The sequence below is a fragment of the Chinchilla lanigera genome, unplaced genomic scaffold, assembly GCF_000276665.1.
Source record: "Chinchilla lanigera isolate Chin_1 unplaced genomic scaffold, ChiLan1.0 scaffold00036, whole genome shotgun sequence".
NCBI classification, from domain to species: Eukaryota; Metazoa; Chordata; class Mammalia; order Rodentia; family Chinchillidae; genus Chinchilla; species Chinchilla lanigera.
Genome location: NW_004955437.1, coordinates 19261370 through 19285654, shown reverse-complemented (window position 1 = coordinate 19285654; position 24285 = coordinate 19261370). Strand labels below are relative to the sequence as shown.

Below are 24285 nucleotides of genomic sequence, written 5' to 3'. Positions count from 1 at the left end.
TCACATAGTAAACATGTATTTATAGATGTACAACTTCAGAATTCTAATTCAACAAATACAGCCTCTTAGAGGACCCTTTAGGATCTACGTTCTTATTGCACATAGCTCAGCCTGTCTAGGGACAGCGAGCGACCAGGACCAGACGGGGTGCCGTGGCGGAGCGCCAGGGCCACTGCGGGTGTGGCACGCTCGTCTGTGTTGTTCTCATGATCTCTGGACGAACGGCCGCTTCGTTGCAGGGTGTGACCCTGTTTAAAAACCAGATTCAATGTTTCCTTTCCAAATTTCTTTTCCCAGCAAGTCTCCTATTTTGGGGGGTACTTTTTAAAAAAGAGCCAAGAGAAACTGTGGGAGGACAGTTACCAGCTCGTGGCTGGCAGTTTGGGGACTAAGGCTTTGGAAACGGGAGGCTCCACAGCACACCCACCGCCACAGAAGACCTCTGGAAAAACGGCAATTCCAAAAGGCCTGGTATAAATGTGGAAATAAATAAAACCCCCACCCCCTGGCAACAACCGCTGCTTTGAGAAAAATCCTCATTTGAAGGGGAGGGTAAAAAAAAACCGTTCTGGTTCAGATACATCCTTCCTCCACCACGCAAGAGAAGGCCTGGTGGTGACATCCACGGCGGGTGATGATGGAGGCGCCCCAGGCATGGACTTCTCTTCGTGGGTCAAGCTGCTGTCCTGGGCTGATTCTGGGAGGAGGAGCCTTCTGGAGTCCTTGGTATGCGACTTAGGAAAACCAGTGGCACTGATGGAGCTGTGCCCTGTGGTACCTCTAAGGCAAAATTCACTTGGGGACTTGGGTGGGGAGTCAGGCAGAACCTGGCCCCTCTCTAAGCCCTGCAGGGCCCTGGCTCAAAGGCTCCTGGAACCAGGACTAAGAACTGGCCATAGGGGCAGCAGCTGGCCTGGGAGAACCATGGCTCAATACCAAGCTGGTACCTGCTCCTGGGCCATCTTTCTCCCCCCACAGCCTGCTTCTTCTGCAGCTCAGTATAACCCTGGCAACCTGCAAAGTTTACTATGGATTTATACCATGATTACTGCTGCCATCCGGGACGATCTGGCATTGGGGGGAGAGGGGACATTGAAGGCATAGACCCGTCTTTTCTTATGCTGTCAGCGATAGCTGATGTCTGCTTTGGAAGGGCCAGGCTGCCTTCTCCAAATAGGGCTCATCTTTTAACAGAGAGGCAATCAGCTGAACAACTTAGCCCAATCACTGCATAGTTTAAAAAGTAGACTATATATATATATATCTTTATATATGCCTATTTACATATAAATAGATATATATACATCACACTCATCTCGAAGTTACATTCTGTGGATTCTTCTTTCTGCTCTCTACCCTGGGCCAGCTCCCCACTCAGCTCCTCCTGCAGGTGACTGGCGGGGGTCCTGGGGGAGGAGAGGCGGCTGGGCAGCTCCTCCCCCAGCCCTTCACAGCAAGTTTTACATTCTACTTTCGTTGCCATGGTTTCTGTATCCTAGGCGCAGGCGATGCAGAGCCTCTGCCAGCCCTGGAGGGAGGGCAACAGCCCCGTGGCAGGTTTTCTGTTTGTCCTAAGAGCTTTCTGCATTTACTGGGCGAGAGAGAGGGCAGCTGTGCGGTGCTCGGCCTCCAATGCCATTTTAATTTTTTGTCTTTGTATGTCTTTCCTTAAATACACAGTCCGTCACCTTGGCTCAGTGAGTGTCACCAGAAATTCTCCAGGGATTTCATAGTCTGGGGAGGAAAGTGGGTACAGTTAGCTGGGAGGTCTCGGCCCTCCGCCTCCAACTTAGCCGCACAAACAGGCAGCCGCCCTGCACCGTGAGCGGCCATGCACCTGCTCCGCAGCAGGATCGGAGCCGAAGGGTCACAGGCGAGGGGGCGGCGGGCAGGCGCCGATGCAGAGCGCAGCCCCACCAGCTCCACCCGCACCGCTCTGCGCTCAGTCCGGGCTGCACGCTCTGGGGCGCTGGGAACACAGCCCACTACCCACATGCAGCAGCAGGAGGCGGCGCCCGCTGCCAGCCACTTTCGTTTTCTCCCCGCCCCTTCTGGGCTGAGTGGCTGCATCTGACCCTGAACTCGTGACCTTCTGTTCCCTTCCTCAAACCACAGGCCAGATGCCGGGCGGGGCCGGATGCCTGTGGCTTCCAGGCTGCCAGGTGCAGGCTCTGGAGCCCCACATCCCACTTCGGGAGCAGCAGCTGCAGGCTCTCCTGCCCCCCGTCGGCTGCCCTGTCGTCGGTCCCAGGTCCTCCTCCCTGGAAGGATGCAGGAGGGGCGCGCTCCAGCCCCCAGTTCTTCCTGGTAGTGGGTGGTTCTGCGTGAGGGGCCTGTCTTGAGCCCAGCAGTGTCTGGTGCCACGGGCACTCGCCAACTGTGCGCAGGAAAGGACTGCGGTGGCTCGACGGCACGAGTGAACCATGGAGCCCCTGAGGGACCCATCAACAGCGGTGGGCTCCACCTGTCTGGCTCTTGGGCGCCCACAGCCCGAGGGCCGGGGAAGAGAGCAGGGCAGGGGCAGCAACAGACACGGCCCGGGCTGTGACCGCCCCACTTCGTGTGGGCCCCAGAGCCGCCGCTGGAGCTGGGGGCAAGGCTGGGGGCGTCATCATCAGGCTTCCTCCCTCCCTCCCTGCCTCACGACCAAGGCCAAAGCTGCCAGGAGTTGCAGGACGGCGGCAGCCCTGGCTCATACTTGGACCTGGCTGGCGTGGATGGCCCAGGACTATCCATGCAGGGAGGCTTGCACCTCTGACAGCCGGCTGCAGCTCGGAGTGCCCATCTTCTGCGCTCTGTGGTACATGTCTGTGTCGCCGAAGTAGCGGGCCCGGTACAGCAAGCCTTCCTCTGCAAAGCAACGGGGCAGGGTCAGGTACGTGCAGCGCCGCCCGGAGCCTGCCAGGAGGCCTGCCAGGGCCTGTGAAGGCAGGAGGCAGGCAGAGCAAGGCTGGAAGAGGCCCAGGGGCTTGGGCGAGCTGGCCCTGTGAGGAAAGAGCTGGCCCTGGAGGAGCAAAGCCTGCGGTGCTCCTTTGGGAGTGGCATGATCCAGGCCGCTTCCAGTAGGTCTGGGTGCACGAGCCGCGGATGGCCAGAGTGCCCCAGTCGTCTCCACGTACTCACCCCCGGCCACCAGAACAGCGGGCTGACTGCAGCAATTTATGGGAACCTGCAGGAATCGCCAGGTGGTCTGGGCTGGCACAGCCTGCCGAGCGTGGGGTGAGTAGGGCTTCCTTCCCTGTTCAAGTTTGGTTCCTTCCACCCTCCCAAACACCACACACACACACACACACACACACACACACACACACGCACACACGCACACATGTGCGCATGCAAGCTCACTTTGCTGCTTTTCCTTCCAGCAGTTGTTCCGGAGGTTGGCGATGTAGTCGTCTTCCACGTTCCGCTCAACCGTCTTGAGGCTGGCGCCCGTGTACTCCTCCGAGAAGGTGTCTGCCACGTAGTAGACGACACTCAGGTGGTCAGTGACTCGCCTGTGGATGTGGCCCACCGAGCTGGCCAGAGAGCATACGAAGTATAAAGTGTGCCCAGGTGCCCAGGCCCAGGGCAACTGGAGGGGCGACAGGGCCAATGACAGGAGGTGCCACACGGGCACAGGAGTAGCTGGTTCCCTCCCACATGGCCCAGCGCGAAGGGCTGCGGAAAGGCCAGTGTCCCTGCTGCACTGTGGCCCGGCCACTCTGCCACCACCCCGGGGGCCTGTGAGGAGCCGTCTGGGAAGAGGTCCTGGTCCGGGAAGCTGGGGCCTGGAGGAGGTGTGGGCTCTGTCTCCTGTGCCTCCGTTTCCCCATCCACCCCCCAGGTCCGCTGACGCTGAGAGCCCGCCTGCCTCACCAGCAGCATCTCGCCTACAGTTTAGAGCCACAGGGGCAAAAATGACAAGGCTGGGCTGTGGCGAAGGAACAGAGCCTGTGCAGAGTGTGTCCAAGGCCTTGGGCTCCTCAGCACCAAAGGAAGGAGCAACACCCCCTGGGGGATTCCAAGGCGCTGAACCCTCCCAGTTTCAACTGTAGGCTCTGCAGGATTGGGAGAGCCTCCACATGCACACAGAGCCGCTGCTCCCAGAATGAATGTCCCCAGCCATTCCATCCAGGAGGGACTGTTCCCTGCCAGCCGTGCTGCCCCTCATCTCTCCATCCACAGGGAAAGGGGCTGGCATCCAGCCAGAGAGGCTGAGCCGCTTGCAGCTATGGGGCCTGTGGGCCAACTCTGCCCCCTGCTGGTTGGGAGGCAGCCTGCCAGCCCTCGTCTCCCAGCAGAGCTGGGCAGGAGCAGGAGCTTCGGGAAGGGAAGCTGAGCACCCAGTGGGTCTCAGATGCTGGAAGGAAGGAGGGAGCTGACAAAGGATCAATAACGCGTCCAAATTCACTATGGGCAGCTGAGACCAAGTACTTATTCAACAAGTATTGTGCACCATTTCTAATGAGCTACACACGTCAATGCACTACTCATTAATTTTCACAAGCATGTGCACTTATCATTCCTATCTTATAGCTGAGGAAACCAAGGCTATGCACCTTGCCTAGGGTCACAGCTTCTTGGAGAAGGGGATGCTCAGAGCCCCCTGATGCTCACTCTACAGCCCCTGTGCTTTCCAGGTCTCAGGGCCACAACCAGATTTCTTCTTTTTTTTGCAGAGGTGTGGATGGAACCAGGGCCTCACACAAGCACTGCACCCGAGCCACCCCCCAGCCCCTTAACAGGAATGTAAGAACAGAGGTTAATTTCAGGGTCAGCAAGTAAGACAGGAGTGGGAGGGAGTTACTGAGCCTCGGATCACACGTAAATAGTGTGTGCCCTGTTCTGGGGAAAAGGTCTGCGGGTTACACTGCCTTTTCTTAGGGGGCCATGATCCTAAAACGATTAAGAGGCCCAGCTTGAGAGACTGTTTCTTGTTCCCATTTCTTTTCCTTTTCCCGATCCCTTTTCCTCCCCTCCCCTCCCCTCCTCGCTCCCTTCTTTCCCTCTACCTTCTGATGCTGGAGAAAGAATCCAGGGCCTACACACTGTACTACACTTCAGTGGGCTAGGGTCTCACTAAATCACTAAGTGGCCCAGGATGGGCTCAAACTTGCAATCCTCCTGCCTCAGCCTCCTGAACCACTGGGTTGGTTACAGGTGAGCTTCACCACACCTGGTTGACTGTGTTTCCTTTACTCTAAGCCAGCTTCCTGCACTATGTTCAGGAACCCAGTTGATCCAGGTGGCAAAGAAGGCCCTGATGAGGTTGAGATTCCAAAGCCCCAGTTTGGCCGGCCACCCTGACCCAGCCCTCAGAGCAGGTACTCACGGTCTTGGGCTCAGACTGTAGGGTGGACTGGAGACCATGAGCTGGCTGAGGGCTGACACAAGGATCAGGATGAGGATAGGCATCAGCTGGACAAATACCCCGAGCCCGCCCTGCAGGAAGAGCTACCGTCACCCAGCTGGCCACACCCGCCACCAGCTCCTGGGCATGATGGAGCCCAGGCAGCCAGGACACCCCCAAGTACAGAAGCTGCTCCACCTGCCAGCTTTCCTAGAGAAGTGCACAGCAGCCGCGGGAGCGGGGTGTGCACTGGCTTGTGAGGGGATCCCCGCCTCCACAGCACTGGCTGCCTCCAACACAGGGCAGGGCTGCGCGGAGGCCTTTCCTCCACGTCCATTTCTGAGTTGTGAGCCGTACAAATACACTAGCAATTAAAAAGCTGGAAATAGGGCCAGGGGTGTAGCTCAGTGGTTCAGCCTTCACTTAGCACAGGCCCCAGGTTCAATTCCCAGGACTGGAAAAACAAAACAAAAACCAAAACAGAAATGACAATTAATAAATTCACTGTGTGGCTGGGTGTGGTGCTCGCAGTGATCTTCCTGCCTGAGCCCCCTGAGTGCTGGGATTACAGGCGTATGCTACCACACCTGCCTAATGGCTTCTCCTAATTGCTATCTCTTAATTACTAATTAGAAGATAAATCTAATTCCTTTCAATTTTATTCAATAAACACTATTGACTACCTACTGCAAAGTAGGCCGTGGGTTTCCCACAATAGGTGAGGCTGCACCACAAGTGATCTTGGGAAATAATTCTCTTGAGGAAAAAAAATGTGACCCATGGGGGCTGAGGCACGAGGATCACTTCGAGTCTGAGGTCAGCCTGAACTACACAGCAAGACCCTATTTTTTTTTGGCACTGGGAATCAAACTCAGGACCTTGCATTTACCAGGCAGGTGTTTATGCCACAGAGCGGTATCCCTGGCCCCACACCCTGTTTAAAAAAAAAAAAAATTCACCCTGTGATACTTTGTAATTCTAGAAACTCTTCTGTATGTTAAATACAAAATAAGTTTTAAAGAAATGAACAAAGAAACTGTCAGAACATGAGGACCCTTTGCTGCCAGCCTTTTAAATGCTTTGCAATACCTGAATGCCAAGCCAGCTATAACCTGTGGCTTGAAAAATGTGTTTGTGCTGGGAGTGGCAGCACAGGCCTGGAATCCCAGCATTTAGGGAGGACGAGGCAGGAGGACTCCAAGTTTGAGTTCCACCTGGGTAATTCAGCCAGCCCCGTCTCAAAGAAAAGGCTAAGCTACAGCAGCTCCATGGTAGTGTACCCCTGGGTTTGAGCCCCAGTACCACAAGCCAAAAACAAAAAGTGGCAGAAGCACCATTCAGAGCTTCTGTGTACATTTTTCAGGAGTGCTGAAAAGCATCTGTGCTGGCATTCTTTATAACTCTTGGGAAGCGTAACTCTCTGTTGCTTGGAAAATGTCACTTTGGCCTCACAGACAAATGGACCACACAAATACCAGGGCCTAACTGGAGGTGGAGGAGTTTCTGCTTTAGTTCCAGCAGAGGCCAGCAAATCCCTGCAACCCTGGCAAGGAGGATGGAGTGTGGCTCCCTCTGGTGTCTCCCAGCAGAATGGCGAGCGGGAGCCAAGAGGGCTCCTGGTGGAGCATTGTGGGACACCCCGGGGCCCAGAAGGGACAGTGGGGGATGTCACTGCCTCCTCGGGCCCGCACCCTGGGGTGGGCGCCGAGCCCACCCCTGCTCTTGCCAGTCCCTTCTTCACTCACGTCACCCTGGTTGTCCCTGCGGTCCTGCCTTTGCTGGTAGGTGTAGCGCATGCGGCCGTTGCTGTACACGTGGACGTTACCTGGGGTCAGAGGGACCGAGTCAGGGTAATGGGAGAGGTGGACACCTGGCCTCTCAGCACCCCCAGCTGTGGGAGGGTGGGGAACTTACTAGAAGGAAAGCCACCTCCAAAGAACATGTTGAAGAGGTCTTCGGGGGAGATGTCGGCCTCAAAGCCACGGTGGAAGTCCCCGTGCCCGTGGCCATGCCGGGCAGCCTGGCCCTTGTCATCACCAAACTGGTCATACTGTTTCCTTTTCTCCGGGTTGCTAAGCACCGCGTATGCTGTGCCAATGGCTGTAAAGGGGACAGAAAGGTCAGGCCTGAGAGGCCAGCGCTGGCTTTCAGCCCAGGGGGTGCCGTGGGGTCCTCGGGGTACAGGTGGGGTGGCGTGTGCAGGAGGAGCGCGGACGCTGGAGGGCGGGGCCTGGGCTCTTGGCGGTCCCCCTGCACCCCGTGTGGCAGCCCTCGCCTGTGCTGCCTCAACTGCTCCTAACAGCAACCTCGATACCATTCCATCCAGGGGAGCGCTGAGGCCCCGGGAAGGTGGGGCACTACTAGGCTCACCTGTCTCTGAGGCTGCAGGCGCGCCTTGCCTCCAGCTTTCCGGCTGATGTTACAGAAACCACCGAAGCCCTCCCCTCACTCGTCTCCCCTGAGATGCCCACGGGGATGGGCAGCCCTGCCTGGCGGTAACAGAACTTGAGTCACGGTAAGACATGGGCCAGGCAGACACATGAGGTCTCTGTGCAGACTGGAAGGCAGCGAGGACTGACGGGAAGGGCCGGTCCCTGGCTTCTGGTCAAGGCTGCGGCTGGTGGGATGGCCAGGGAGAGTCTCCTTCTCCCTGGGTCCAGGCCCCAGCTGTTTCCTACCCGGCCCTGGGACCTCCCCTCCAGAGCTTCCTGGCAGGGAGTCCATGTCCCCAAGGCCACCAGCTCTGAGTCTTCCCCAGGCTCCAGCTCCTCAAGCTGCCCCCTTGCTCACAGCTGCATCTGCCCCACAGCCTGACAAGGCACCACTGCCACCTCCAGCCCCTGGGTCCTGCTGAGCGGGTGCAGGAGGGACGTTACCCACAGTGGTCCTGCCCCCTGCGCATTCTCCTCCTCCCTCTGGGGCAGCCCCAAGACAGAACATCAGCCGTGCGGGCTGCCTGCTCCTAGCGCTACACTGCACGGTGCCCAGGCCTGGTGGTGCCAGTCCTATGCTGTCCCCAGAGAAGACAAGGTGGGAATGAGAAACTGCAACCCGGGGTGCCATGGTGTCAGTTCACATGTGTGCCTGAGAGGGTGAGTGCAAACCTAAATGGATAAGGGTGGCTTGATTTGGGGCGGAAGTGATGCACCCTTTCCCATGAGCCCAGAGGCCAGAGACGGCGGGGTCCCTACTGTGCCCGGAGGTACAGACCTGTGGAGAGACACCTGAGTTGGGGCTGCTGTGCCCCTCAGCTTACAGTGAGCTGCGCCTGTCCTGGTGCTGTGGGACCGAAGAGCCACTAGAAGTGTCTTGCCTCAGGCCCCACCTAGAGTGCCAGGAATGAGGAAGGGGGCAGGAGGCGCGTTGTGAACTCTGACAGAGTCTGTGTGGCTGGAGGTGGCCACTACGACCTTGGGAAGTAAAACCTGAGCTTGTGGAGCTAGGCCTGAGACTACTAATTCCTGCAGGCCCCGTGATGCTGGGACCCCAGGACCCCTCACCTTTGAAGGCTTCCGTGGCGCCAGGGGCATGGTTCTTGTCTGGGTGGAATTTGAGGGCCAGTTTGCGGTAGGCCTTCTTCAGGTCCTCATCCGAGGCTCCTCTGCTCACCCCTAGGATCTCGTAGTAATCCTTACACTGCTTGACTCTGGGAGGGGAGAAGAGCACGAGAGGGCTGCTTTACTCAGGCCACCAGCAAGGAACTGCCGACCGCCTCTTGGGGCGAGCGACAAAGGAGCCACAGCGCGCTCCAGCCGGGATGGGGGCTGGACAAGGCCGCGTGCAAACACCAGGAACACATTTAGGATTTAAGGGGGCAGCTGCTGCCTTGAGCCAGGTGAGCACCCACATCCCTGTGCTCACAGGCAAGGTCGGAAGGACTGTCACTGTCTATCACCCACGGGCAGGTGACATTGTTCACCCAGCTGTACCCCTTCTTGGCAACCTGAGTCTCGAGTGGGTAACATAAGGGCCGGAAACGGCAGGTGTGTGTCCACCCCAAGCACACAGCGGTGAGAAACCCTGGCTCCCCTCCACCAGTTCTTACTTTTGGGTCTCTGAAGACTCCAGTTTTTGGCCTTGGGACTTTCCAAACCCCTCACCCACAAATGCCAAGCTCGTCTGGCTAAGCCTGGCCTGGTTTATGGCAAACTACAGCTGGCACTCCTGGTCTTGAAGCTTGCCAGGAGGTGCGAGTGTGACCTCAAGAGTGTTCCCGAGGCTAGCTGGTGGGGACAGTATAGTCCTGAGAAGCCCCGGCCCAGCTGCCCCTGGCCTGTATTGAGCTACTCTGCACAGGGCCTGCCTCCAGCCTCTACTCCGCCCCAGCAGGCTCCAGGCTAACAGGGCGTTGCTGGGCTGGGGAGACTCTGTAGGCAAGCTCTGTCTCTGTCTGACAGAGCTGTGTAGAGGCCTGGGGCCCCCGGGCCAATGGCAGAGCATGGCAGCGGTGTCAGCGTTTCCACCTCTGCTGTGGGCGGACAGTGGGGCCCTGCTTCCCAGTGTCCCAGGGCCTTACGGGACGAAGTGGACCTCCCTCTCCCTCCTCCAGGCAGAAGGGGGCACTGCGCAGCGGGAAGCCCGCAGGTGGCCCCAGGACGCAGGGCTCGGGCCTGGCCACACCTTTTCACAGCCGCCACCTGCTCTGCAGTGTAGCCTTTGGTGCTCTCTCCTCCTCCTCCTCCTCCAGCTTCGCCATTGGCCGAGGGGGCGTCACTCCCGGCTGCTTTCCTGTGGGACGTGTGGCTGGCATCTGTGGGATGGGCTTGTTCACCAGCAGACTGTGGTTTCTGGTTGAGGGACTCAATCAGAGCTGTGGACAGCAAGGGAACCGTTGAGGGCTCCTTCATGACAAGGCTGCGGGTCTCGGCCCTGGGTCATCCGGGCCCCTGCCCCTGCCACTCCCCTCCAGCAAGGCCGCTGGGCCTTCCCTGCTGGGGCCTGTGGTGCCGGCACGAGTCACCTGCTTTCTAGGGAGCTGGAGTGCCGGGGACCGGAGGCTACAGGTCTTTTTATTTCCCACATTAATAGTGTGAATTTTATTAACAGTAAACACACGTAATCCGTGGACGAGTGTGAAAGAATTGCCTTATTTTCAGATATCCTGTGTGCATGTGAATCTAAACAGAATTTTGATATCCTGATAATTTTTCAGAAGCACATTTGGGTTTTATTAACAAACCCTGCAGCATTTGATGTAGAGTTCATTTAATTCTACTTTACTTCTTTCAGTGTAGTTGTTTGGTTTTAGTGCTGCTCTTTTTTTATGAATCCATTTTTTTCTCTACTGAACTCACTCAAACCGATATATGCTTCTTTTCTGCGCTGGAATATCTAAAATATTCAGTCCTTGTACTATCCCCTGTTGTTTTTTATTTTTATCCTTGGTGTTTAAAATCCTTTAATATTAAATTAATATTATTAGTACAAACCGATTACATTGATATCTAGTTAATTTTAATGTTTCCTAGCTTAAAAAATTATGCTTTTCAATGTAATTGTTTATTAACACAGTATATCAGAGGTATAAACTATTTAATGTCCCTAGTTTAGATTTAATAGTATCATTCCCTTTTAATTCAGGACATGACAGTTTTTTCCACTGTGATAAAAAACATAAAATTTACCCTCATTTCCTAAGCACACAGTTGTGCTATTGGGATATGTGTCTTTCTTTTTTCTTTTGAGGTGGGGTCTCCCTGTATAGTTCAGGCTGGTGAGTAACTTACCATGTAGCCTTGAACTTGAAGGGATCCTCCCGCTGCAAGCTCAGGTGCTGGGAGTATAGGGATGCCGCCATACTTAGCTTTTATTTTTTGAGGTAGGGTCCCACTACATAGTCCAGACTGACCTCTAACTCACGATTCTCTTCTTTTTTTGGTATCAGAAATCGAACTCATGACCTCAGGCTTGCCAGGCAAGCGCTTATGCCGCTGAGCTATATGCCCAGCCACGATTCTCCTCCTAAGTGCTGGGATCACAGCCATGTGCCACGATGTCTAGCTTCATTTTTATTTATTTTGCTTTTTGCAGTGCCAGAGATTAAACCAAAGCCTCCCTTGCTTGCCCGACAAGTACTCTACGACTGAGCTACAACTCCCAGTCCTAAGTCATTTTTATCTATTTTTTTTTGTTTTGTTTTTACATTTCTTTCTTTTTTTTTTCTTGGTATAGTACACGTAAGCAGTACATAATCATTACATTCACTGTGGGTGGGAGTTGGTACACGTACATAACACACAGTAGATCTTTTTAAACTCAGCAGAAGCAAGCAAGCAAGCAAGCAAACCATGAACCATATTCGTTTCAAGCCCCAAAGCCATGTGATCCACAGACAGCTCTGCTGAGGGTTGAGATGGCAGGGTCGTCTGCCGTGGGGATGAGCTTAGCGGGCCCGTATGACTCAGTGGTTCTGGTGGGAAGGGCAATTCTCGGAGGCCTTCACTTAACAGCGAGGAGGAATGAGGGAAACAAGTTTGTCCCAGAGGGCAGCGATGGTGTGAGACTCAGGAAGAATGCCTGCTGCATTCACTGCTTGCTACTGACTGGTACATTTTCCAAATGCTGGCCATGCAAATGTCCTACTTCAATGTTTGGGCTCGACACGGGGCATGCCCCGTCACCCTGAGGATCCTATTATTCAAGTCCAAGTTATTCAAGTCCAAGTCGTTGGTTCCTGCTGACTCAGTGAGGAGGGGCTCATATCCTTGGCCTAAGTCCTGTGTGCCCGTTTATTCCAGGCACAAAACCAGTTCAGAAAACCCCACTCACGCTGGGCCACAGAGCCCTGGATAGTGAATCCCAGAGCCTCTGACCAGCTCCTGGGAACCCATGAAGCCAGGGTGGTCACACAGCTGGACTAGGGCCAGCTTCCTTCCAGGCTGCTGTGCTCAGGGCACCACATTGGGCGCCAGACACCCTCCCCCATCCACACCTGGGCCTCACCAGGTAGTATTACAGTGTATTATGGTAATCACTCCCATCACAGGGCGCTCACGGGTCAGGCAGGCACTCTCCTTGTGCTCACTCTGCAGGGCCTAGCTCATTTAGTCCTCAAAAAAGCGTAGAAGAAAGGTCCCACCCCCTACCGCCACCCCCACACAGCTGGTTAAGTGACAGAGGCAAATTTGAACCCCAGGATGTTCAGCTCCAGCATCCTTGCTCTTAACACTGCTGCTATCCCAGCCTACAGCTGTCTGAGAGAGCCCAGGCCAACGCAGTCGTTCTGAATACAGAAGAAATGTTAACTTCAGAAAGGACCAGATTTAGCTAAGCACGGACACATGCCTAAAGTCCCAGCACTCAAAAGGCTGAAACAGGAGGATCTCAAGTTTAAACCTCATCTGGGCAACTCAACAAGACCTCCTCTCTTTTTTTTTTTTTTGGTTTTTCTCCAGCACTGGGAACCGAACTCACGACCTTGCGCTTGCCAGGCAGGCGCTTTTGCCGCTGAGCTAAATCCCCAGCCCCAACAAGACCTCCTCTCACAATAAAAAAAAAAGGGATGGGGATATAGCTCAGAGTGAAGGCTCCAGTACTGGAGGTGGGGTCGGGGGAAGAGTCACCAGCACTCTGCAATCCTGTCTCATCTATAAGAGCTGTCTGCATCTGTTTCCTCACGATGGTGGATGAGGCTGAAGTAAGACAGTGCATGTGACATGTGGCACAGAGACACGTTCCAAAGGAGCAGCTGTTAAGGTCACGGCCTAGACCAGTGGTGATGAACCGAGGGCTCACGTGCCGCAGTGGCTGTCTGTACCACTGAAGCTCTGAAAGGTTCCCATCGTTGACAGATGAACTGCACAGGCGTGGGCTAGCAGGGCAGGGCAGGGCCGGGCCAAGGCCGAGAAAGCTTTGCAGGTTCTGCATGGTGACACTTCAGGCTGTCCCCGTGCCAGGCCCGAGGGACAGCAAAGGAGGAAAGCAATGGATGATGAAATGGAGGTCCAGATGGGACTGGGCAGAAGTTGCTTATTTATTTATTTAGTTTTTTGAGACAGGGTCTCGCTATGCACTTCAAGCTGGCCTTGAGCTCACTTTGTAGCTCAGGCTGGCCTCGAACTTGAAACAATTCTCCTGCCTCAGCCTCCCGAGTGCTGGGATTACAGGCCTGCACCACCACGCTTGGCCAGAAGTTGCTTATTTTGGATTCTCTGGAAGTTCCAGGGGTTCAGGCTGAGGCTGAGATTTCCTCAGGGCAACATAACTAGACATCCAACTGCCACAGATATGGAGGTACACTGGCCAAGTGACGGGATGGGCTCTCTCCAGTTCCTCTCAGGGAAGGTTCTGGAAGACTTGGAGCCCTGGAGCCACTCTTAACTTTCCTACACTGCAGAAAGAGAAGCCAAAGGGGAAGGGCTGAGCTCTGGGTCACATGAAAGGTTCCTGACTGAGTTGGAGACTGAAGATTTTTGGTTGCTGGAGACAGGTCACTCTTGTGGCCTGGACTTGTCCTTGCCAGGCCTGTGGGATATGCCTGCCTCACTTGACTCACCATGACACCCCTTATGACACAGCAGCTGACAGGCAACGACACCAACAGAGACAGAACAGCCTGAAGTTAACCCTGGCCCTGCCCCACCCGGCAGAACCAACAGGCCTTTAAAAAGAGGGGAAATCGGAGAAAGAGAGGAACTGTGGGGGAGAGGGCAGCTGAGGCGGAGGTGAGAGGGTTTCTATGCCCCTCCTCACACCGACTGGACAGGCAGACCGCCCACTGGCTCCCACTTGGCTCTGCCCCTTGCTAGCAGGGTCACCTGGCCAGGCTAACTTAGCTTCTCCAGAAAGAACTGTCCTTCCCTCCCAAGGGCTGGGAGTCCTGGCCCATGGACAGGACTAGCAGGGTGCCCAGCACACACGAGAGTGACCTGCTACTGTCACTTTTGTTACTAGGCAAGTGGCTGACTTCAGGTTCTGTGTACCTGCAGCGCTCGAAACGAGCCAAGGAAAGAAGAGGTCAAAGCAGGGAAAGAGCCCTGGACTGCAGTCAGCTCTGGGTCCTTTCTTACTCTGCTCTGTGTATCTGCCAAGTTATCTAACTCCTCAGGGAGGATATGATCCTTGCCCTCACAGCAGTGCTCTGAGGGGCAAATAAGAGTCAATAGCCGGGCATGGTGGCGCACGCCTGTGATCCTAGCACTCGGGAGGCTGAGGCAGGAGGATCATTGAGTCCCAGACCAGCCTGGGCTACAAAGTGAGCTCAAGGCCAGCCTGAACTGCATAGTGAGATCCTGTCTCAAAAAAAAAAGAGTCAATGAAACAGCCAGGTGTGGTGGTGTATCACATGTGTCATCCCAGCACTCAGGAGGCTGAGGCAGATGGACCGCCATGAATTCAAGGCCGGGCTGGGTTACATAGAGAGACCCTGTCTCAAAACAAAACCTAACTAAAGGCCAATGAAATAAAGCGACTGAAGGGTTCAGTGTGCAGTGGGGCTCATGAAGGTTGACTGATTTAAATGGACAACCCACCCTGGCCTAGCCAGTCCTGGAGTATCTCTCACACCTAGACCCTGAATGCCAAAATCCTTCGGCAACTATCCCCCTCCTCCCTGTGGGCTGGCCCTCCCAACTTGGTCTGGACCCCAGTCAGCCACTTCATAGAAGCTCAGTCAGCCTGAGCCACCAGGACCTTAGAGATCATTGAGGCAAACCCTCTCTTTGTATGCTGGGGAAACCGAGGCTCACAGATGCTTTTATGAACTCCAGGAAGAGCTGGTATTTTTCCACCATTGTTGCTAAGTCTCAGACAAAGCTAAGACTGTGAGGCAGCCAGGTCCTGGTAGAAGCTGTCAGAAAAGGACTAACTGGCAAGGCATGGTAGATAGCACACACTTGTCATCCCAACACTCTGAAAGGCTGATGCAGGAGGGTCACAAGTTCACGTTCAGCCTGGGGAACTTAGTGAGACCCTATCTCAAAAAAAAAGGCTGGGGATGTAGCTCAGGGCCAAAGATGGAACTCAGCGCTCAGTTTCATCTTTAGAATGGGCAGCACTATGGAGTCGGGGAGATGGAGAAAGAGAAAAACGAACTCGTTCGATCACCTTTGCTCTTTGACCTCCCAATTTATGGCCCCAGTACTGCTTAACAATGCAACCGTCCTGCCAATGGGGCCTCCGTGTCCCACCCCCACTGTGGGACCTGAGGGTCCCCTCGCTCCCTTTTCACTGAGGCCAACACTGCGGGGTCCCGGCCCTTCAAGTTGCTGAGCCCTCCCACCATCTGTCCTTCCGCTCCGCCAAGGCCTCCCCCGATGGCCGCATCACCCCCGGGTGTGTCCTGACTTGTCCGTTCCCCTGCGGCCTCTGCAGCTCCGACAACACTGCTCAGCACCTCCTTGACAATGCTTCCCATGGCTACGGCTGCTGCCCTCTCCGGGGACTGCTCTTCCAGCCACGGCTCCAGCTCCTTCTGTCACTTCCTCTGCCTCTGTCCACTGGCTAAGGGCAGCTGCGGCCCCCCGCGGTGCCCAAAGCAACAATTTCTCCACAGTCCACCCCTTCCCACAGCGACCTCAGCCTGCACGCCGCGAGCGCAGGTCCACAGCCCTTCACCCGGAACCTGGGCTTCCTCCCGGCCGCACGCGGACCGCGCACCCGGGCGAGGCTATCTCCCACTCTACCTCTTCGCCTTGGGCCTCTTCCTGCTCGAGCAGCTTCCGCTGTTTCCCAGCACCCCAGCTAACTCTCCCGAGCGGCCCCTGTCTCTCACAAAAGCGTGCAGCCACCTCGCCAGCAACCTCACTCTTATCCACGCTCCCTTCTCCTGGGCCCTCAGAATTTCTAACCTGCTTGTGGCCTTCGTCTCCCAACTGTTTTCTGCCTCGAGTCTCGTCCCTCTCACCTGTCTACAAAGAGAACAGTTCCTGACCTTTTTCTGTCGTCACAAACTTCAACAGGTTTTCTTGATAACTACAGAATAAACTGAGTCTTCTGGCCTGGTGGAAAAGGAGTTCCATAACCTGGCCATTTTACTTCCAACTTGAATCCTCTATACAAATTTTCTTTCACTTGCACTGCCTTGAAATCTTGCTACATATAATCCTCTCCCCAAAACCTCACAACTTGGTTTCCATCTCTTCCCAGCATGCCTTTCCCGAGTCTCATGTCTTCCTCCAAAGTGCAGTGCAAATGCCGCCTCTTGTCCTACTCCTTAAAGCCTTTCCCTCAGTGAGATAATTTTTTTTTGGAGACAGGGCTTTGCTATGTAGCTCAGGCTGGTCTTGAACTGGTGACGGTTCTCGCACCTCAGTCGAGGGCTGGGTTTACAGGTGTGAGCCACCATGCCTCATGCTGGTGAGGTAACAGTGTGCCCTTGCTACAACACTCACTGCTTACAATTTAATGTCCAGGAAATTGCTCACCACACCCTCCCTGCGTCCGCAATCCTTCCCCCACCAGACTGTAAACCCACAGATGGCAGGGACTGAATTTTTCATGACCACCCTTAAGTGCCTAGAATCCAACACTGTGCTTATGTTTGTTAAGTCACAATTCTTTTATTTTGTCTCTTTGAGACAGGGTCTCGCTATGCAGTTCAGGCTGGCCTTGAGCTCACTTTGTAGCCTAGGCTGGTCTTGAACTCTCAACAATCCTCCTGCCTCAGCCTCCCGAATTCGGGGATTATACCCATGCGCCACCACGCCCAGCTTAAGTCACAATTCTTATCTTTTATCCTGCAGTATTGTTTCCTGTAAGTCTGTCTCCATTGCTAGAGTGTAAGCTCTCTCAAGGAAGGGATCACACTTTGCCACTCCTGCTATACCATTTAGCACCAAGCACAGGACTTTGCAGATAGAACAAAACAAAATGAAAAAGGTTCTCAGAAAAAAAAAAAAAAAAAAAAAAAAAAGGTTCTCAGAAAAAAAAAAAAAAAAAAAAAAAAAAATCGATTGCAAGATGGGTGTGGGGGTGCACGCCTGTAATCCCAGCACTCAGGGAGGCTGAGGCAGGAGTTGGAGACCAGCCTGAACTGCATAGTAAGAGACCCTGTTTCAAAAAGAAAAAAATCAGTTGCATTGAATGTCTGAAATGAGCTCAAACCCAAAGCATCCAAAAGACTACCACTTAATATTTTTTAACCAACGTCTCCCTTCTCAGGCTTACTTAACCCCAAGTTCCTTGGCCGCTCAGGGCTCGGCTCCAGGTGGTACAAGATCAAGTTCACATAGATGTATGAAGCATATACTCTCTCCAGAAGAGCACAAATATGATAAATATGCAACAGGTCACTCTTGTCCTGAGCAAATCCCAGTGCCTGAGCCCTAGGAAGGATATAATTTCAAGCTCTTGACCTGGCAAAGAGGCCACGGGTCCTAGTGTCACCATCCTTTTGTGGCTGCCTGCTACTGAGCTCCCATTCAGATGGAATTCTGACAGCTGGAGGCTACCCCCATGCTCTCCACTTCGACTTACCTTGTAGGAAATCCTCCCGCAGGTTACCTCAGGACTCCTGGCAAACACTAACTGAAACCCTGCGCAGGAGGCGGCCAGCAGGCCAAAGATCAACCTCCTCGGGAGGGAGGAAAGCGCAGGCGTTCCAGGTCACCTCTCCGGAAGGTATTCCTCTCTCTCCACTACTGAGCATGGCTACTGACGGCCAGTATGCCTTTCTCCACTTTATAACTGGGCAGGGAAGATGAGGAGGCTGAGGGTTGCTCTTTCTTTTCCTTTCTTTTTTTTATTTATAGTCACAGAGCTTTCCAATCTTTCGCTGTGTAATCTTGGGCAAGCCCCTTACCTCAGAGACGTTTCTTCATCTATAGAACAAAGGTAGTGATCTTTGCTTATCTCCCTGAGACAGGCTCAAGTAACACAATGCATGTGAAAGCTCTTTCTACCCTGAAAAGCCTTGCGGATAGTATCGTTTTTCACACTACCTGTTCCTCCACTCTCATCTTCCAGATGAGGAAACCCAAGCTGGGGAAAGTAGCAGTCAGGAAGCGAGCCGGGTCTTCCGAGACCCGCCAGATAGTTTAGTAAACGGTAACCACAGGCCCAAACACCGCCTTTTTCTATTCCAGCTTGGGTTAAGAAAATCGTCTTTGAAATTTAGGTTCAACAAATAAAAGGGGCGGGGGCTCCTGGGTACAGCGAGGGGATGAACCGTGGAGACGACCTCAACACTGCGTCCCTGCTTCGGCAGCCTTCTCTCCCGGCCCCTGGACAGCGAGGTGACGGCCACTGATGGGCTGGCGACTGCCCCGGGCCGTCCGCCCCGCGTCTCCGGCTTTCGGCGCGGGTGAGGAGCGCAGGGGCGGCGGAGGGGACCGGGTATTATTAGCTAGTGGTCTCTGGCCCTCGTGGGGAGACCTGCGGGGAGCTGAAGCTATGAGCCGCCTTTCCAGCGCGCCGAAGGTCGGGTCTTGCCCTCTTGAGAACCCATTTCCTCGCTCAGCAGAGTTATGTTTATTTTCCCGAACTATAATGTTTCCCAGGTCGGCAGCTGGCCCTGGGCCACCGAACGGCCCCTTGGGAAAAGTAGTTCGATTTCGCTTCCAGGTGACTTTCTTTAGCCGGCTCTGCCAGCGCATCTCCTTCTAGGAAACCCGACATCCCAGAACTGTCCTCAAACACTCCGAAGGCTGAAGTCCAGCGACCCCCTTCTTCAGGTGTCCAGCGTCCCGCAGACGCGCGAGACTGAACGACTACACCTCCCGGCAGCCACCGCGCGTCTCAGTGCGCAGGCGTAGCCGCGCCTCACCACCCCTCCCCCTCCGCCAACCGCTCCCGTCGGTCCGTTCTCGTATTCCCCCCATCAGTTCTAAAGTCCCCCTCTGTCTCCTCGGCGCCTCACACTCACCGCTAACTCGCGGCGTCGGGTACAGACGCTGCGCCTTCTCCAGGAAGCGGAGCGCCCGATCGGGCTGGTTACTTTGGATGGCCTTGAGAGCGATGCTGATACAGCGCTCGGCTTCATCCTTGTTGGATTCCATGGCGGAACCAGAGCGCAGAACTAGGGAGGGGGAGGCCGAGCTAGCGAAGGGCTGCGCCAGCCGCTGGCGCGTCGAGGGGCAGGTCGGCGCACGCTGATGACACAGGCCCTCCGCCCCTCCTTTCCCGGGCTTTGAGGGAGAGTTGGGCGAGGGCGGAAGCGCTACCATATGTCTTCTAAGAGAGGGACCAGAAGCGTTATCGGTGCGTGCTACCGAGCCCTAGAATGCAAGGGTTTGGGTTCCGGAGGTCTTCAACTTGAGTGTGCTTGCACGTTACTGGTAATTAACTCTGTGTTTGAGATGAAAGTCGTTTATTAATTGAACAGATATTTATTGAGTATCCCCTTTATGCCAGGCATGGTTATATGATGGGTTACAGTGACGAACAAAAAAAGTTCCTGCTTTCATGGAACTTACATTCTAGAAAGCAGAGAAGCTGGGGAGTCATCCAGTAAACATACAGGGAGTGATAAATGCTATGAAGGGAAATAATGAAAAAAAAATAGGAATAGCGGATAGGAAGTGCTACTTTAAATTGTTTGATAAAGGAAACCCAGGGGCTGGGGATTTAGCTCAGCGGCACAGCGCCTGCCTGGCAAGCGCAAGGTCGTGAGTTCGATTCCCGGTACCGGGGAGGGGGGGGGGAACAAAAAACAAAATTAAAAATAAATAAATAAATAAAGGAAACCTAAAAGCTGCTATTACTAGGTACCTGGGATCCAGGTACGATGAGCAGACGTGACTGGAGGAAGCATGGTCCAGACAGAAGAAATGGCAAACGCAAGGGCTCAGAAATGGGAATTTCTGTTATTGCACAGACGAGAAGGAAACAACATTATAGTGAATTTTTTTTTTTTTTTTGGTCTTTTTGAGACAGGGTCTCGCTATGCAGTGCAGGCTGGCCTTGAGCTCACTTTGTAGCCCCGGTTGGTCTCGAACTCACAACGATCCTCCTGCCTCAGCCTTCTGAGTGCTGGGATTACAGGCGTGCGCCACCATGCCCAGCTAGGAAACTACATTATAGACAACACAAAAGAATCCATGCGGGAGTGAGTGCAGTTCTTTCCAGGCTACCATCCAGGGCAAGCTGTCTTGTCAAGGTGACCCATGACCACATTGCCAAGTCCATTGATAACTTCTGTTCTTATTTTGTTTGATCATTTGTGTAGAATTTGGCAAGAGGCTACTACAATAATTCAGACGACAGGAAGCTACTATTATAATGCAGGTGAGAATTAATGGTAAGGGGACAAGGATGATGGTGGAGGTGGTGAGAAGTAGTCAAATTCTGGATGGATTTTGAAGACCCAAAACAATTTTACCATGCAGTGAATGTGGGATTTGACAGAAAGAAGACTCAAGGATGATTCGGATGTTTTTGGCCCGAGTAAGGGAAAGCACAGAAGTTCCATGTACTAAAAATGGAGACACAGGGAAGGTTAGGAAAAGAGCAGTGTGTTAAGGAGGAACGTTCAGCGTTTGGTTTCGAGTATGTTAAGTGTGTGGTGCCTTCTAGAACTGCGCGGAGGCGTAGGTTAGGAAGTTGTGCATATGCAAGGCCTATGGAAGAAGCTGGAGGGCTGGGGAGCAGCTTAGAGGAAGAGTGCGTGCTTAGCGGGAACAAGGCCTGGGTTTGAGCCCCAGCGCCACAGGCAAACCAAGCAGCCCGCCACCTGGGGCTGCGGGTGTAGCTCAGCGGTAAAGTGCTTGCCTAGAATGCAGCAGGCCCTGTTTGAGCTCCAGAAGGGAGCAACCATTTCTTCTGGAAACTCTTGGTGGGTACAAATGATATTTAAAGCTGTGGGACTGAGGGCACCACGGAAGTGAGTGAAGATGGATGAGAGTAGGGTCTGGTTGCACCTCAGTACTTGGAGGTGTGGAACAGGAGGAGGCTTTAGGAAAGGAGAATGAAGAAGCGGCTCCTGAGGTGAGCACATGAGCTATTTCAGAAGCTGAGTGAAGCGGATGATGCACGTGGGGTGGAGCGGTCCGACCGTCACATCGCTGGAGATACCGCGCATATGAGGATGGAGAAGTGACCCGTGGACTTGCAGTGTGGAAGACCGGGGTGCGCTGCGTGCAGTTGCTTTTGGTGGATAGTAAAGGGAAGCCTGACAGAAATAGATTCAAAAGGGTAAAGGGAGGAAGAAGTGGATTATTACAGGGGAGGAATGCAGGTTCACACGGAATAGTTTTCTTTTCTTTTTTTTAGTTTTTAGTTTTTTGAGACAGAGTCTTACTGTGTAGTCCAGACTGGCCATGCTTGCAGCAGTCCTCCTGCCTCAGCCTCCTGAGTTCTGGGATTACAGATGTGCACCACCACTCCTGCCACACGGGACTATGTAGTGTTTTTTTGGGGGAGTGGATTTTAAAATGGGATCTATTACAGTATTTTGTGATAGGATTATAAAAAACGCGGATAAAGCAAATAAGAGAGGAGCTGGGTGTAGTGGCGCATGCCTGTAATCCTAGCACTTGGGGGCTGAGAATGGAGGAGCGTTACAACTTCAATGCCAGCCTGGGCTACAAAGTGAGCTCAAGGCCAGCCTAAGCTGCATAGCGAGACCCTGTCTCAAAAAGACAAAAAAGAAAAAAAAAAAAAAAAAGGAGAGGAAAGAGAGTAGATGGAAGAGGTGGGGGCTGGGGTATAAGGGAGACGTTGGCCTTAGCCACGTGGATACCCATTGATTTTCAGGAGGGAAGGTGATACAGTAGGTACACTGCAGGCTGGCAGTAGGTAGGGAAATTAGGTCATTAGGAAGTCCTCTTCAAACCCCTTTATGTTCTTTTTTTTTGTCTTTTTGAGACAGGGTCTCACTATGCAGTTCAGGCTGGCCTTGAGCTCACTTTGTAGCTCAGGCTGGCCTCGAACTTGCAATGATCCTTGTGCCTCAGCCTCCTGAGTGCTGGGATTATAGGCATGCATCACCATTGCCTTTATGTTCTCAGTGCATTAGAAAGCAAGGTCAGGGCCACCCCAGCTGCACATCCTTCACTACTTATTTCATATCCACGGGCTGGACATGGTGGCACACATCTGGAATCCTACTACTTGGGAGGCTAAGGCAGAAAGATTGCAAGTGTATTGCTAATCTGAGTTTAGTAAGACCTTGTTATGTGCGCGTGTGCTCACACACACGCATGCACACACACACATACCAAACTAAAAACAGAAGGCCTCACAAGCATTTACATCCAATTTTTATCTGGTACTTGTTTCTAAAAGGTGGCTTGCCTGCTAAATGTTACTGGATTTGGGTGCTCATCTGTCCAGCTGGAATTAAGTTCCAGGTTTTTGTCTTGAACAAAGAATTGGACGAAACGAGCAAAAAGCAGTGGCAAAGTTTATTTGAGAAAGTAGAAGTGAAGAGGGGGAGAGGAACTGGCTCTGCAAGGGGCGTGGGCTGAGTGAAGAGAAAAAGGGAGAGCAGGATAAACATGCGCGCGTGTGGGAAACGGCACAGGCTATTACAGAGTTATGAGAGCAAAGCCTTCACATTTCCCATGTGTCCTTTTATGCTGTCTAAATCTGGAGGAAACCCAAGAGAACATGTACATCCGGGTCCTGAGAGGCGGTGCTGGGATCCCAGGACTCAGGCTCTGTCAGGTCCAGGCCGTGCTATTGAAAACCTGCTCCATGCAGTTCTCAGGAGTCCACTGCAGGGCTTTGGGACCAGTCCAGGATCTTGTAGTCAACGGGTCAGACCACTGCCTCAGCCAGCTTTGCCGCCCTAATCTCCTACCTCACCGCCTTCCCTTCCATTTCCACTGTTAGCTGCCCAGTGCAAACCCTTATGACTCCAGGTGGTAAATACAGTAGGCAGCCTCACCTCAAAAAGACAGCTCTATACTGAGGGGAAGTTAAAATCTGCAAACTTTGATCGTCCCTACTGTGTTAATACGTAAAACTAGGGCAGCTTTTAAATATCCTCTCTCAGACTTGAGATCTCGTCTACTTCCTCAGTGTCGCGGGGCCCTTCTGCCGGCATGAGGCACTTCAGTCTGTGAAGAGGGTACTGGAGTGAAAGAGTCTGTAATTCTGGTGTGCTGGGAACTGGATCGTGATTGCCCTGCTATCGGCTGGCAAGCCCTCCCCGCCTGCAATGCTTGTAAAGTGGCAAAGCCTTATGTAGATTTTGAATCTGTCGCCAGTTCTTTGGCTCAGTTGGCGAGCAGCAGTGAGGAGCAGTAAGGGTCAGTAAGGAGCTGGAAGGCAGTTGGGCGGTAGGAGCATTTTGTGCCTTCTCACATTCTCTTCCTACTCTGCTGCTGAGCTCCCTGCGTGAGCTGTTTCTACCCAGAAAGGCTTGGTTGTTTCCGAAGGGATTATGAGCTCAAGACTGGTCTAATCAGTCTCTATGTCATCACCCCTACCTTTCTTTTTTTTTTTTTTTTTGAGACAAGTCTGTGTAGTTCAGTCTGTCCTTGAGCTCACTATGTCATGCAAGATGGCCTTGAATTTGCAGCGATCCTCCTGCCTCAGCCTCCTGAGTGCTGAGATTACAGACATGCACCACCATGCCTGGCTTGTCTTAGTTTCTGAAACTAATTTGATTTTCCAGGGCACCTTCTCAGTCCAAAGACCAGGAGGAGACTACACCCCTGTTCAGTCCACGTTCAACGTTATAGTCTTTGGTCTGTAGATTTTGCTTAAATATGAAACTGATATTCCATCTGGGCATGGTGGTGCATGCCTATAATCCCAGCACTCAGGAGGCTGAGGCAGGACGATCGTTGTGAGTTTGAGACCAGCCTGGGCTCCAAAGTGAGCTCAAGGCCAGTCTGAACTACACAGGGAGACCCTGTCTCAAAAAAGAAAAAAAAAAAAAAGGACAAAATATTGTAATTGCCTCATTCACCGATATCCAGAAGTCACTAGAAAAGTGAATCTTACACCAAACCTCAGCATCTCATTTTGCTCCTAGACTTCGAGCACCCCTGTATTAGGTGACCCTCAGCCCCTCTCCTCAGGGGCTTCTCAGAATGCAGAATCTGACTGGGACAGGCTTTTTTTTCCCC

General features: G+C 53.4%; 1 protein-coding gene across 3 annotated transcripts; it reads right to left on the bottom strand.

Moving 5' to 3' along the window:
* On the bottom strand, positions 1 to 19449 carry Dnajb12 (DnaJ (Hsp40) homolog, subfamily B, member 12). Of its 3 annotated transcripts, none has more exons than XM_005390012.2 (9): positions 19134 to 19449; positions 9953 to 10142; positions 8833 to 8978; positions 7247 to 7432; positions 7078 to 7157; positions 5315 to 5424; positions 3346 to 3518; positions 2699 to 2850; positions 1 to 1734 (listed from the first exon to the last, which is right to left on the bottom strand). In XM_005390012.2, the coding sequence occupies exons 1-8, from the start codon at positions 19432 to 19434 to the stop codon at positions 2729 to 2731; spliced, it is 1308 nt and encodes a 435-aa protein (XP_005390069.1). In that variant the 5' UTR covers positions 19435 to 19449; the 3' UTR covers positions 1 to 1734; positions 2699 to 2728. The 3 variants fall into 3 exon arrangements, with proteins under 3 accessions (XP_005390069.1, XP_005390071.1, XP_005390068.1); XM_005390014.2 differs by having other exon boundaries at positions 2705 to 2850; XM_005390011.1 differs by having other exon boundaries at positions 2753 to 2850.
* Between the last annotated feature and the right edge of the window lie 4836 nt (positions 19450 to 24285).

Bases quoted from the DNA above. Each gene is read 5' to 3' on its own strand.
- Dnajb12 (XM_005390011.1), bottom strand. From the start codon at position 19,434: ATGGTAGCGCTTCCGCCCTCGCCCAACTCTCCCTCAAAGCCCGGGAAA. The intron at 10,143-19,133 runs GTGAGTGTGAGG...TGCTGTCCACAG, and splicing joins CCCGACGCCGCGAGTTAGCG to CTCTGATTGAGTCCCTCAAC. The intron at 7,158-7,246 runs GTAAGTTCCCCA...CTCTGACCCCAG, and splicing joins TGGAGGTGGCTTTCCTTCTA to GTAACGTCCACGTGTACAGC.